General features: G+C 48.0%; 1 protein-coding gene across 1 annotated transcript in view; it reads left to right on the top strand.

The window, feature by feature from the left end:
* Positions 1 to 15,444, top strand: part of BMP6 (bone morphogenetic protein 6) — a 150,052-nt gene that overhangs the window by 113,206 nt on the left and 21,402 nt on the right. The window contains 1 exon segment of the mRNA NM_001168001.1: positions 11,461 to 11,653. Coding sequence (NP_001161473.1) covers positions 11,461 to 11,653 — 193 coding nt within the window.

Here is a 15,444-nt window from a genome sequence, read left to right on the forward strand (position 1 = left end):
AATTTCCAAACAGCCAAGAACGTAAAACTAGCAAAATGACAGTCATCAGAGGGATGGGAGGGCAAGGTGGATGAAGTTCCCCAAGGATTTCATGTATCAGAAAACAGACACCAAGTTTGAAGATATGAGACAACTATGGGGAGTTCCCTGGTGGTCCAGTGGTTAGGATTCAGTGCTTTCACCACAGCAGCCCGGGTTCATTCCCTACTCTGAACTGAGATCCCACATCAAGCTTCTGTATGCCATGGCCAAAAAAAAAAAAAAAAAGGAAGAAACAAAACAAAATGTAAGAGACAATTATGTAGGAAATACACAAAGAAGGAAGACTAGTGTAATAATACATGATACGGAGTTCCCGTTGTGGCTCAGTGGTTAATGAACCCCAGTGGGAACCATGAGGTTGCGGGTTGGATCCCTGGCCTTGCTCAGTGGGTTAAGGATCTGGTGTTGCTGTGAGCTGTGGTGTAGGTCGCAGATGCGGCTCGGATCCCACGTTGCTGTGGCTCTCGTGTAGGCCGGCGGCTACAACTCCGATTGGACCCCTAGCCTGGGAACCTCTATATGCTGCGGGAGAGGCCCTAGAAAAGGCAATAATAATAATAATAATAATACATGATAGTAATACAGGACAATGGAAAATGGCCAAGTCAACCACACAGCAATGATGACAATAAATAAAGCTATTGGAAAAAATTTTTTAAATCACCAAATAGGAGTTCCCATTGTGGCTCGGCAGTAATGAACCTGACTCGTATCCACGAGGATGCGGGTTTCCCCCGCTGCTGTGAGCTGTGGTGTAGATCGCAGACACAGCTTAGATCCTGTGTTGCCGTGGTTGTGGTGTCGGCCAGAAGCTACAGCTCTGATTTGACCCCTAGCCCAGGAATTTCCATATGCTGTAGGCGCGGCCCCCAAAAGAAAGAAAAGACAGATGGGTCTGATGTGATGAATACAGACTTACATTTCTCCTCTCCGTCCCAGGAAGAACCTTCTGCCCCATGTTTCTGTGCAGGTGGAACTGGAGGTGTGGGAGGGTCTGGATTTTTCTCTCTCCGGATGGTCCCATCTGTGCATTTTGACCAAAAATGTTCAACTTTTTCTGATCTGTAGGGGGAAAAATGCCTGCTGTGTATATTGCTGTTTACTAAATGTCCCCTGATGGCTGCTTCAGAGCAGTCCTTAGACAGAGGCCAACACGTGGGTCTTTGCTGTCGGTGGGACCCCACCCCTATGGGGTCTTGGCTTGGCTCCTGTTTGTTGCCTTCTGCGCCCGAGGGCCCGCTCTTGAGCTTGCTGAGGTCTGCGCCCTGTTTCCACTGTAAGACGTGCGTGGTTGTAGCTCCTGAGCGGCTTCCCAGCCTCGTGTGATGTTTGTATCTGTTTGGGGCTTTGGAAAAAGGTTCCGAAATGAGGTTCACAAGATAAGAAGATGACTTGGTTAACCCTTCCCGCGAACGATGCTGGGTAGGCCCTAATGAAAGGTTGATCCTAAAGCTCTTTGTCACGTATGTACTGAGTCTGGTCTGAAAAAGTCACTGGGGCAACCACAAGTCTTTTCTCCAAGTCCATGATTTTCTTGAGGGAGTGGGGTGGATTTGGGAGCTTGGGGTTAATGATGCAAACTATTGCCTTGGGAATGGATTGGCCATGAGGTCCTGCTGTGTAGCACTGGGAACTAGGTCTAGTTGCTTACGATGGAGCATGATGATGTAAAAAAAAGAATGTATACATGTATGTGTAACTGGGTCACCTTGCTGTACAGTAGGAGAAAAATTGGATGGGGGCAATAACAATTAAAAAAATGAAGATATTTAAAAAAAAATAAGAATAGGCTACTGAGACAGAACAAAAAAAAGTCATTGGGAGTCAAAGGGTAGCCTCGGGCATGCCTTTTGTGGCTGAAAATCCCATTTCTGGCTTGTGCTGGTGGTTGGAGGATCGGGACGTGTGAGAAAATGTCAGCATTGGGTATGACGTGCCTTCCTGCCCCAAAAGGGGCGCATAAAAGCTCGGGAAACCAGAAGAGGGTCTGTCATCTTATTAAGGTGCTAATGCCAGTGTGTGTCCTGGTTTTGCTGTTGTTCTTTGTTACATAAGATGTTACGCGGGCCCGCTCTGCTTCGAAAAATTATTCTCGCAATCATTGCTGGATCTATAATTATTTCAGATAAAAAGTAAAGTTTAGGGGGGAAAAAGGTCATGGAGGGCATAGCAGCCAGAAAACTAGCTTCGTCTCAATATTTGTGATTCTCCTAGACCATGAATACAAATATTTAGACATATTTGGTGAACCCTGGGGGGTAAAGGGTCATGGCTCTGTGGTTGAAAAGTGAGGTGGAGACTTCAACTCAGTGAGTCTGTTACTATTTAAGGTTGTAAGCTTGCAACATAGAAGTCAAAAGGCCACCTTGGAAAACTAGCCGGAACTTTCTAGGTTGCCTCAAATTAAATAAACATGTGCTGCAGCATGGAACGATGTTTATAGTTGTCAGTGGGAATGGTGATTTTCATTTAAAGGGTTCTAAAGGTTTTTCAAGTTTCGTGGACGCATGAAGCATTTGGAAAATGTAGAATTTATTTGGAAAATGAATGCACAGCTGACCCTTCAACAACGGGGATGGGAACTGTGCGGGTCCACGTCTCTGGGAATATTTTTCGATAGTAAATACTTCAGGAGTTCCCGTCGTGGCACAGTGGAAACGAATCGGACTAGGAACCATGAGGTTGTGGGTTCGATCCCTGGCCTCGCTCCATGGGTTGAGGATCTGGCATTGCTGTGAGCTGTGGTGTAGGTCACAGACGTGGCTGGGATCCTGTGTTGCTGTGGCTGTGGTGTAGGCTGGTGGCTGTAGCTCTGATTCGACTCCTAGCCTGGGGACCGCCATATGCCGCAGGTGCAGCCCTAAAAAGTGAAAAAAAAAAAAAAAGTGCATACTTCATGACCCCTGGGTGGTTAAATCCCTGGATTCAGAGGAGCTGGGGATGTGGCGGACCAGCTACAAGTTATGCTCAGATTAACCCCTGAGTCGTTCAAGGGTCAACTCTAATTCCCTTAACTATGCTATGCTGCATTAACCATTGAGTGAGTCCAGCTAGTGAGAAGAGTAAATATGTGACTATTCATACATGTATTACATAGAGTGCCCTGTTCTTTTCTTTCCCTCCTTCTCTCTTGTGTGTCTGCAGTGGAAGTAGCTGATGCCCTTACTTCTCTCTAGACAGCGGTCATTGATACAATTCTGATTTTATGGGATGATATTCAGAAAATACCTATATTAAACTATCCTCTTACAATCAAATTAAGCAGCAATGAGAACTAAGAAAATGACCTTCAATAAGATGAGTCAAGAAAAAGGGAAGCCACCAATAATATTAGAATGAGAAGAACATAAGAGAAATAATAAGAGAATACGCTGAAAACCTTTCTAGCAATACATTTGAAAAGTTAAAGCCAAATCGACAAATCTCTAGAAAACACACAGTGGCTTAAAGAAAAAAAAAAGATCACTTAGATACTTCTATATGTCTAAAGGAAAATGAACAGGTAATTAAAAATACACGGGGGGAGTTCCTGTCGTGGCTCAGTGGTTAACGAATCTGACTAGGAACCATGAGGTTGTGGGTTTGATCCCTAGCCTCGCTTGGTGGGTTAAGGATCCGGCATTAGACCCCTAGCCTGGGAACCTCCATATGCCGCGGGAGCAGCCCTAGAAAAGGCAAAAAGGCAAAAATAAATAAATAAATAAAATACTTGGGGGACAGAGGAAGGCACCAAGATTGGATGATGTTACAGATAAGTTTGCCAAACTTTCAAGGAAGAGATCATTTCTTGAAAAGAAGGAGAGGAAACATTCCCTGACTTGTCATAAGAGCAAGTGTTAACCTGAAACCGAAAAACACTCTGAGATAATTGCTTGTAAATATGAAGGCAAAAGTGCTAAACCAGGGAGTTTCCGTCATGGCGCAGTGGAAACAAATCCGACTAGTATCCGTGAGGATGCAGGTTCGATACCTGGCCTCACTCAGTGGGTCAGGGATCTGGCGTTGCCGTGAGCTGTGGTGTAGGTTACAGATGTAGCTCAGATCCCGCGTTGCTGTGGCTGTGCTATTGGCCGGCAACTGTAGTTCTGATTCGACCCCTAGCCTAGGAATTTCCATATGCTAAGGATGTGGCCCTAAAAAAAAAAAAAAGCAAAATTCCAAACCGTACATTGGAAGGTTAGTGGGACACATGGCATGACCCTTTCAGGTCAGCGTTCTGCACTGTGTGTGTGTGTGTCCCCAAGTTCATAGTGTTGAAACCCTCATCCCCCATGACGGCGTTAGGAGATGAGGTCTTTGGACGCGGTGAGGTCCAGGTGGGGTCCCCAGGGTGGAGCCCCAGGATGGGCTTAGCGGCCTGATAAGAAAAAGAGACAGGACCTCGCGTGCCCTCTCCTTCTGCACACATGCTCCAAGGAAGGCTGTGTGTGAACACGGAAAACTAGAAGGAGGGCTCTTGGCAAGACCCCCCCCCCCCAAACAGGTGCCCTGATTCCTCCTTCCAGCCTCCAGGACTGCCAGGAATCAGTGTTTGCTCTTTGAAAAATCTGAAAAGCTTTTTGTTCCGTAGTCTTTTTGTTACAGCAGCTCCAACTCGCTGCGCCTGTCAAAGAAGCAGGATGCTGAGCTTCCTTTTGGGGGGCCCCAGTGTGTAATGTGCCTCCGCCTTTCCTCCGATTTCACTTGGCCATCCAGAGCTGGACGCCACCCCCCACTGAAAATGCGTGTCCGCACCTTCTTCCTTGTTTTAAAGATAGTGGTTCCACTGTGTCCCGTGAAGAATGTTGTTGGCATGGCTTTGGTGTAGACACCTCTCAGGTTGCTGGGGCTCTTTCTATTCCTGGTTGGCTGCTTGGAAAGAAAGACTCAAGAGGCAGAACAACCAGATGTAACGCATGGACCCTTTTGGCTCTGGGTTCCGATAAACCCAATGTCAAAAGACAGTCTTTGAGGCCTTGGAGGAAATGTGATGACGGATTGGGTATCAGAGGACGGTGAAGAATTATGTGAACTTAGGTGTGGTCATAAATTGGGATTGTATAAGAAAGTGGCCGTTATTATTATTGTTGCTGTTGCTGTTGTTTTACTATGGTAAAAATACAACAGAACATAGACTGTTTCAGCCATCTCACTGTGCAGGTTCTGTGACATTAAGTCTAGTCACACTATTGTGCCACCCTGGCCACCACTCGTGCTTGGAACTTTTTCATCATCCCCACCGGAAACTCTGTGCCCATTCAACACTAACTCGTTTTATCCCCTGGCCCCTGGACACCATCATTCTACCTTTTCTCTCTTTAAGAATTTGATTCCATATCAGTGATATCCTACAATATTTGTCCCTTGAAACTGGCTTATTTCACTTCGCAAAATGTCCTCCACGTTTCTCCATGTGGTAGCGTGTGTCCAAATTTCTCCTTTTGGGGTTCTCTTGTGGCACAGTGGGCTAAGGATCTGGTGGGGTCCCTGCAGTGGCTTGGGTCACTGCTGCGGCACAAGGATAATCCCTGGCCTGGGAACTTCCACCTGCCATGGGCGTGGCCAAACGTTTTTTTTCTACTTTGATACCTGGACAGGATTCCATTGTATAAAAACCACATTTTGTTTCTCCCTCGTGGCTTTGGGTTCTGTCTTTTGGCCGTTGTGAGTAATGGTGCTGTAAAGAAAATGCCCATGTTTTTTAAATTGCTTTCCACATAGTAGGGCTGCAGAAGGAGAAGAGTTGCTAGTTTTTTATTCCCATAGAACCTCAGCAGCCCACCAGCTGATAGGCGTGCAGACCCCGCCTGGCCGCCTTCGCGCTCAGCTGTGGCCATGCCTCGATGTTCCCTCTGTGCCTGTAAAACTTCATTATGTCTGGAAGGAAAGACTTGAAGAGAAAGAAGAAAAGCCGCATGTGCTCTGTGATTTACGGATGCACACGTGTGTAATAAAACTGTTAGTTTTCAAAAGGCCGAGGATTTCCAGACATTATTCATGATACGAGGTCCCTCTTGGGTGGAGGTGGGGGCGGCACTGAGGAGGAATATTGGTCCCTTTCAGGTTTTTCAGTTGGGTGTTGTTTCCTTGGTGCTTTAATATTATGCTTTGTGGCCTCCATAAATTACATATATACATACTTTTGCATGTACAGTATTACCTGATTTCCATGTATGATTACTTCTTCAGGCTGTGGCTCTTACATGTCGGCCAGAGTTCTGGCACGGGTCTGAAATTTCAGCTGGTGTGGTCTAAGGCAAAGAGGGTGGTTTTTTGGTTGTGTTTTGTTGTTGTTGTCTTTTTAGGGCCGCACCCACGGCATATGGAGGTTCCCAGGCTAGGGGTCCAATCTGAGCTGTAGCCGCCAGGCTACACCACAGCCACAGCAACACGGGATCCCAGCCACGTCTGCGACCTACACCACCACTCACAGCCATGCCAGATCCTGAACCCACTGGCGAGGCCAGAGATCAAAAACCCATGTCCTCATGGATCCTAGTTGGGTTCATTACCCCGAGCCACAGCGGGAGCTCCCTGAGGTGGGTTTTCTAAAGCAAAATTGATTAAACTTCAAGGATTGTCTATATTCTTCTGTCCTTCCTACTTGATTTGGTTTTCGAAGGACCTTTAAGAAGAAAATCATGGCACCAAGAGGATGCTGTTTGTTGTCCTTACAAACGGCAAACAGAAATAGTAGATGCCCTTGTGTAAGGTCATTGCCATTAAAAAATGTTTTCACTGGTCCTTGACATAAAACATTCGAGGAGTGATTGCCTCGGAGAACACAGCCCTGTTTTCAGTAGCTGAACCCCAAGGCTGATAATTCTCAAGACAGCGATTCCACTTTGCAAAGACTCCATCTCCTCCAGCTTAAGCAGCTCACTTCGAGGAAGCCTTAATCGGCTGTAAAGACTCATGAGTAAATCTGAATAACTCACTTTTACTCAGGAGCAAACACGCGCTCTCTGCCGAGGAGCTACGTTCTCAATATCAGCGACCAACACCGACAGCTAACATTTTTTGAGCACCTGCTCTGCCGTTGACTTTTGGTACTGGTTGTCTCACTTAATCCTCAGAAATGTCGTTATTCCCTTTTAACTGATAAATGCAGCTTTGACTAATAGCTTGCTCAGAATCACCTAAGTAATAAAAGGGGTGCTGGGATTCAAAGCCATTTGGGGAGCTTAACCCTTGGTCCACGCTCTTGACTGCTACCTCATTGTATCCACACGTGTGCCTCCTGCCCCCTCCTTTAAGAGGCCAAATGCGGGGGCTGCAAAATAGGTCCTGACCTCAGCCCTGTCTCGTGTTTCTTGAGCTGCTTGATATTTAAGGAGCCCAGTCCGCAGAGCTTGAGGGGGGGATGCTAAGCTCGTTGGAACCACTACTGTTCTGCTCTGGTGGTCTTCAGAGGCCCCTGCAGGCAGTGACCTCATTGTACTGCTGTCTTGTGTCCCCGGGAGATGCGAGCGAATGCACTGTGTAAATTCACTTAGAGGCAGAAGATTCGAGGAGAAGGGAGCGGTTCCAGGCAAAGGCCAGTGACCAGTGGCTGAGCTATGGTGGGAAGAGGAAGGAACATGGGGCCCTTGGGGCTAAGAGGTGTGAGAAGAGGTTCTGGAGACAATAAAAGGCTTGGGTGGGAGAGTTGAAAACAGGTGGGCAGCGAGCAGAGGCGCACGAGACTGAAGGGGAGACCCCAGGTCTCCTCCAAGGAGAGAGGAAAAGCAGAAGGACGTTGGGTCCTTCTAGATCCCGTGGAGGAGAATTGGGGAAAGGCACATATGAGGCAATTAGTTCCAATTCACACGGTGATAAAACGGAAGGCTTTGAACTGTGCTTCTATTTTTCTCATTTTCAGATTCCTTGTCTATCTCTTCACATCTGTCTGTGAGCACTTGCCAGGATTCTTCCTTAGTCATACACGCTGCCTCCCAGGATTTCGAAATCCCTCGTCCTTAAGGGCTACATGCAGTCTCTCCCCTTCCTAGCAAGGTCAGGCTCCCCTTCTCTCTTGGTCTCCTGCCCCCCCTTCTCTTCTTGGGTTACTGCCTGTTACTCTGTAACAACCCACCCCCCCCCCCAACACACAGAGGTTTGAAACAACATTGCTGGTACCGAGGGGTGTTACCATCTCTCAATCTTGTGAAATGACTGGATTCACCTGGGTGGCTCCCCCTGCAGGTCTCTCATGCAATTGCAGCCAGGTGGTGGCTGGGTTGGGTCATCCCAAGTCTCCACTGGTCGCACATCCAAGAACCAAGATGGCGCCTTGGTACCGTGTCTTGTCCCCCAGCGGAGGGGACGGGGAACTGACTGGACTCTCTTCTCCTTCCTCCCTTCCCTCTGTGTGCGTTCATGTACCAGACAGCCTCCTGGTTCGCTTGGACTTCCTCACAGCCTTGGGGTTTCAGGGTAGTTGCCCACGCGGTCATGATCTTTCCCCAGACACGCGATCCAAGACACCAAAGTAGGAGGAAGTTCAAAGCCAATGACCTCTCTTCAGAAGTCACTGAGCACCACTGTTGCTACTTCTTATTGGTCCAGAGAAGGTCACAGAGCCAGCCCAGGGGAGAGACACCACCCAAGGGACATGAATATGGGAAGGTGTGGTTTGGGGCTGCCTGGCCCAGCTCCCCGAAGATGAGCTAACATATTTCTTGTGTATTTGGAATGTCCTCCCCTTTCTCTACTCCCTGTAACTGAAATATCTGAAGTCACTGCTTTATCTTTTTATTTTTATTTATTTATGTATTCATTTTTCCTTTTTTAGGGCCTCAGCCACAGCATATGGAAGCACCCAGACTAGCTCTAGGGTCCAGTTGGAGCTACAGCTGCCAGCCTACCCCACAGCCACAGCAACGCCAGATCCGAGCTGCGTCTGTGACGTACACCACAGCTCACAGCAACACCGGATCCTTAACCCACCGAGCGAGGCCAGGGATCGAACCTACATCCTCATGGATCCTAGTGAGGTTCATTACCACTGAGCCCCACAACAGGAGCTCCCTGAAGTCACTGTTTTATCTCTTACTTTGCATTTGTATTTTTTCTTTCTCTTTGTTGTTTATATTAAAAGTGATTGAAAGACTTTTGAGGAATTCTCATGCGTTCTCTCAAAAGAATCTTAAGAAGATGCTTTCATTTATAGACATTAAAATGTAAGCACCCAGAGTTCCTGCTATGGCCCAGTGGGTTAAGAATCCGACTGCACTGGCTCTCATCACTGTGGAGGTGGGGGTTCGGTCCCCTGCCCGGCTGGGGTGTTGCCACAGCTGCAGCGTAAGTCACAGCCATGGCTCGGATGCAGTCTCTGGCCCGGGAACTTCCATATGCCTTGGGTGTGGCCATAAAATTTAAAAAAATTTTTTTTTAATTTAAGCGTCCAAGAAGGCTTATGAAAAAACTCTGTGACTGCTTTTTTTTTTTGTTTGTTTGTTTGTTTGAAGAAAATCTCTCTGGGACATCAGATTCAATTCACTTTTAAACCACTGATGATAACATATCAAACTTAAAAGGCAGATCGGTTTTAGAGAAAAGTGATCCCCCAGGATGCGTGGGTGTCCTTGGGTGAACTCCCCAACAATATTGCTTTTCATGCTCAGCCACTAATTAAAAAACCTGTTCTCTCGTTGGGACTGAGCTATGGTTTACTTGCTGGCTGGACCTTTTTTCTTTGTACTTATATTCAAGCTCTTAACACAAGCCAAAGCTTATTCTCTTTTCACCACTCCCTCTCCCCTCCCTTGAATCTAAAAGATCTGTGGCCCAGTCACATGGCAGCTTCAGAAATTCTTTATGTACAACCTTGTACCAATGGATGGCTTAATTTTCCCTAGCTTCTGCAGTGCCACTGAGGTCTCAAATTCTTGTAAAGAGTCACTGGGTTTTTTTGTTTGTTTGTTTTCATTTTGAAGAAGCTAAATCTGCAAAGCTTCTCTTTGGTTGACTGTTAAGAAGAGCACGTGTGGGAGAAAATGGGCTGTTGGAGGTGGCAGATACCTTGCTTTTTTTTCTACCCTCAAGCCCTGGAAAAACTGCCATCGAGGATTCGTTGGCTCCGGCAATGTCACTGCAGGGGCCATTAAGAAAAACCTCCCGGGGACCGCAGGGCAGAAGCATCCCTCGGCTCTGCGGAGGATTCGGGATCTGTGGTGGGAAGAGGGCTGCGCCTTTTTCTCTCCTACAAGGCTTATGCATCAAGCATCTGCGGCTGTTGGCGCTTCTCTCACACAGGGCTTTGTATCGCCGTCTGAAAGCTGACTCGGAAGAATGATCATCAGTACTGGGAGTTTTCCGTAATCTGTCTTCGTGCAGGGAAGAGGGTTCATCATAAAAAGCTTTTGGTCTCTGTCCTCTCCCAGTTTTTCAAACAGCCGTAGAAAATAGCGGTTTTCCCGCTGGTGATGTGTTTCCGCCTCTCTGTCCTCACGCTTGGGTTCTCCACGTGGGTTAAATTCTGACCCACCGCATGGAGGGTCCCTCCCCGCAGAGCCGTCCAGCCTTCCCTTGCTCCCAGTAGAGGGAAGACAATGGACTTGAGTTGGAGCAAGATTTTCTGGAGTCCTGTTGTGGCTCAGCCATAACAAACCCGACTGGGAACCATAAGGTTGTGGGTTCGATCCCTGGCCTCGCTCAGTGGGTTAAGGATCCAGCATTACCATGAGTTGTGGTGTAGGTCGCCGATGAGGCTCAGATCTGGCGTGGCTGTGGCTGTGGTGTAGGCCAGCAGCTGCAGCTCCGAATTGAACCCCTAGTCTGGGACCCTCCATGTGCTACAGGTTCAGCCCTGAAAAGACACACACAAAAACAAAAAGATTTTCCATGAAGCTTTACGTGAAACCCATCAATAAGACTTCCCACTGGGCGTCGGGCAAAAGCTGAGGACGCTTGGAGCTTCAGGCCCAGGCGAAAGGCACCCTGTCCCTCCACCAGGACCCCCACGGAAGGTCAGCTCAGGGCCCTCCTTGGTCTTGTCCACTGCTTGATGGTGAGAGGAGGAGCCAACGTGAGGGGGCAGAGGAGCAGGAAGGGGGGCCTTGGAGGGAACCGAGGGGCCCGGGCGGCAGAGGGTTCACGGTCATTGTGTCCTGAATTCTCTCCACTTCTCTGTGGAGCCCTCTTCCTGCCGTGGGTTCAGATGTGGGGAAGACTGAAGCCAAAGTCTGAATCACTGGCTTCCATGCATCTTGGTCAAACTGGGTATTGAACGTCTTTAAATCGAATCTAAGCATCTCACTCTTTGGGTTAAATGAAGGACCTTCATCTCAGCCCGACAGCCTAGCCAGTGCTTCTTCCCACCACCCCCTGGTCCCTCGAATAAGCCGTGGGTCCCCGCTAATCCACTTACGAATGAGGACGGGGGCGCTTTCTGGAGGTGATCCTGTGGCACTTAGGCAAGTAACGACAGTTGTCGCTCTCTCTCGTTTAATCCTATAGTGGAGTACGACAAGGAGCTCTCCCCTCGCCAGCGACACCACAAAGAGTTCAAGTTCAACCTGTCCCAGGTTCCTGAGGGCGAGGCGGTGACGGCTGCAGAATTCCGAATCTACAAGGACTGTGTTGTGGGCAGTTTTAAAAACCAAACTTTTCTTATCAGCATTTATCAAGTCTTACAGCAGCGTCAACACAGGTACGGAGGCTCGAGGAACCCGGAAGGGTGGGGCTGGGGGCTGGCCCCCGTTTCTCACCCTGTCATCCCAGCACCCCATGTGTGTCTGGGGAAGGTGGCTTGGCCTTCAAGGGCAGCCCACAAGCATGAGGAGGGAAGTGTTCCCAGTGGTGGCATTTAGCTGGCAAGAAGGTGTTTTGCTATTAAGTTGACGATTTTCCAAAGAGTCTACTTTTCTGAAGCAAGACAGTGAATGGTATTTACTAAGCATCCTTTCCAATCAGAAAACATAGAACTTCCTGGGGATAAAATGTTTCCTGCTACTGTTTCATCTTTACCTGGAGTGATGGGGAGGGGGACATAAATTCACACATGAAAATGATAGGAGGATGCTCACCAATGCTGCTGAATCAGGGGATTCGAAGGCTCTGTTCTTGTCCATACAGTATATACATTTATGTATCATGTATATATGATAAACATGTCTTTGAATGAGAAAGGCTGTCCATGTATGTCTTAAATGTATTTTTTATCACATGAACGCAAGAGAACAATAGATCCCCCCCCCCACATCTCTATTATTCTTGTCTATTATTCTTGTTTCCTGAAATGAGGCCACATTGGGTTTTTTTTGTTTGTTTGTTTTGTTTTGTTTTTTTTTTGTCTTTTTGCCATTTCTTGGGCCGCTCCTATGGCATATGGAGGTTCCCAGGCTAGGGATCTAATCTCCCTAGCCGGCCTACACCAGGGCCACAGCAACACTGGATCCAAGCCGCATCTGCAACCTATACCACAGCTCGTGGCAACGCCGGATCCTTAACCCACTGAGCGAGGCCAGGGATCGAACCCGCAACCTCATGGTTCCTGGTCGGATTGTTAACCACTGAGACACGACAGGAACTCTGAGGCCACACTGTTTTACAAAAGAACCACAGTGAAGTGTGTTCCTGGGCCTGCCTCACAAATAAAGAAAACTTCCCAGGGGTGATTTTTAGAGACTTGGAGGGGCTGAGGGATGAAGTTTGGCAGCAGTTATTTCAATCCTACAGCACCCAGAAGACAGGCCCATGACTTTGATCTGTTGCCGGGCCCGTAGGGGTCAGCTGAGTGGTCCAGCCAGGGCAGGGGGTCCCCCTGGGACAGAGGTGGGCACTGCGCGTGCGTGGCTCTCAGTGGGCAGCAGGTCAGAATTGGGCACGTGGGATGACAGCCTGGGTATTTACGGTAAATAAGAAAGGAAGAGAATGCCGGGGGCGGAGGCCCGGGGTGGGGGGCACCCCACCTTCATGGCCTCTCTTAGCTCTGGTTCTATAAACCAAGTCCAGAGTCCTCCTTTTGGTCCTGGACATCTAGTGACTTTCCAAGAAAGTCCAAAGGAATGCGTTTGGTTTCTCCTGCCCTTAGGTTATCGCGGGGAGGGCGGGGCGGGGTTCTGTCTCCAATGCACACGCTGAAACACCAAACGTGAACTTGCCCCGTGAAAGGATCGTTTGGAGAGCCCTGCCAGTGTTCGGCCCTGCTGCATATCCAGGTCCCTAATGAGGAACCAGAGAAGAAGGACACGCCAGGCTTTGGGGACACGTCATGGTGGTGGAGGTGCACACTGATGGTTGCCCTGAATTCGTAGCTGGGCCGGTTAAATTATAAACAAAATATAGCCCTTGTGGTATCTTTATAACTGACCAAAATCCGTAACAGACGGGAGGGTTTCTGATGGCTGATTTTTCCCTCCCACATAAAAGAGTCTTCAAAGACTTATCTCTTCAGGGCCTCTTGTGAAAAGCAAATTATTCATTGTTAGATTTTCATCTTTCGATCATCAGCGATGCTTGGGAACTGCTTTCGCCCTGGACGTTCAGTCTGTCTAATGATTTGTCCTCTTGTCTTTCTCTGCTGGGGCCTATTTGGCTCAGTCATTTGTTTGGAAAACATAGTTTTCTCTGTTCTGCAGGAAAAGCTCTATAGGGAAAACACGAGATTGGAGGGGTTGTGACTGTGGAATTTTTCAAAATTATTATTATTTAGGAAAAGCGAGAGCACGCGCTAGCAGACCTCTTGTAAGGTTTATGTTGAACCCCGGCCAAAACCGAACAGCTGCCTTGTGCTTAAGGTGGTTGGTGTCGTCGTTTCTCCAGGCCGTGAGCTTGGCAGACAGACTCCCAAATGGGCTCAACCTTTGCTGACGCTGTCAAAGCAGGCTTGTAACTCCTCTGCCCTCTAGGATGGAGATATTTGGTGACTGGATGTGTTTCATTTTTGTGCACAGGAAAGGGGAAGAACTGGAGAAATTGGGAGAATGTCATGCTTTTGAAGAGTTCCAGGCAGGCCGGGAGGAGATTTCTCTCTTCTTATCGGTGGGCCCGGAGCCCAGGCTGCCTGTGGTCTCCTCCTGTTCTTCCAGAGGCCTCCGCCTGGATCTGCGGGACCCCTTCTGGGGAAGGGTCCACTCTCCCCATCTGTACCGTCTAGGGGTGTCTGGACTAAAAAGGATTCTCCAGGCTTGTGAAGAAACACATTTGTCTAATGTCTAAGTGACGTTTGCAGTATTTGATGGATTAACTTAACAAATGTGTGTGTTGCATAACAGTTGGCCTCCTTGAAAATGAAAAAAAAAAAAAGAAAAAGAGGCAGGTTTTTCGATGCTGAGTCAGACTCGCGGCTGAGGCAGAAGTTCTGGGTTGGGCCTCCTGGTACAAAAGGCAGCTCCGGAAGCCTGACCCAGGGAGGGACAGAAAAGAGTTTTGGAAGATAGGCGCCTGCTGTGAACCCTGCAGAAGCCGATTCCTCTGACTCTGTTAAGACATCCCTGGACCACGTACTACATTCAGAAGGGGATGACTGGCATGGATGGTGCTCTGAGGAAGATCAGGGAACTGTGTGACCCATCATTCCAACCTTGAGAACAAGCCTAGGAGGGACTCTAAGTCCATGAAAGATCTGGAACAGTTTGTAGGTCAGCAACCCAACTGTGTACACAGTCCAATCAAAGTGGCACAAGGTACTTACCCTTTATCGCTTATGTTAAAAATTGACTCTGTGTTATGATGTGATGTTGATTTTTAGGATGAGTTTGGTGTTACTATCTGGTGTCATAAATTGTCGTGTTTTGATGATGACACTGGTGGAAATGGGCATTTACGTAGTGCCGAGAGTTTGGAAAAGCCCTTCTCTGTGTTGCATCGTGAGGATTTAGCCATGACCACATCAGACAGTTGGGCAGGCAGGTTACCCTTTGAGAAGGATGAAACGTGGCACATAGAGATTCTGCCAAGTCCAAGTTGTGCCCAAGCTATTGTCTGCTTTGCTTCCCAAAAGTCACCCCAGTGACATGGGGAGAGTGTTGAGATAAAGACAAAATTCCAGAAAGACATCCGCGGGTCCGTTATGGCACACTTTGTATCTTCATCTCCTTAGCTTAGCTGTGAACATCTCAAGGATACTTCTGTTTGGATGGCATGTGAGGTGGCTCTGTCGGGGGGCAAAAGTGGTTCTATTAGAATTCAGGCCCTGGTATTTTGATTTTTGAGGCCTTTCAGTGGAAAACCCTGCAAACCTGCATTGACCTATTGGTCAATCGTGGATCTGTTGGTAGCTTTTCTAAGGAGGGCTGTGGAGGAGAAGAAAGATTGGAATAAATTTATGTGAAAGTACCTGTACTTATTCACAGTATTAGGTCTTCGGCCATTTACTTTTTTACCCTTTTCTCCTGCATCTCCTACACACTCAACTGTCTTCGTACTTGGAGGGTAAAGGCTGTTCCGATTAACTGTCCACCTTCCATTGTCCTGTATGGTAGCGTGTTGGTAGCTTTT

Source organism: Sus scrofa, chromosome 7 (assembly GCF_000003025.6).
Source record: "Sus scrofa isolate TJ Tabasco breed Duroc chromosome 7, Sscrofa11.1, whole genome shotgun sequence".
In the NCBI taxonomy this organism is placed as follows: domain Eukaryota; kingdom Metazoa; phylum Chordata; class Mammalia; order Artiodactyla; family Suidae; genus Sus; species Sus scrofa.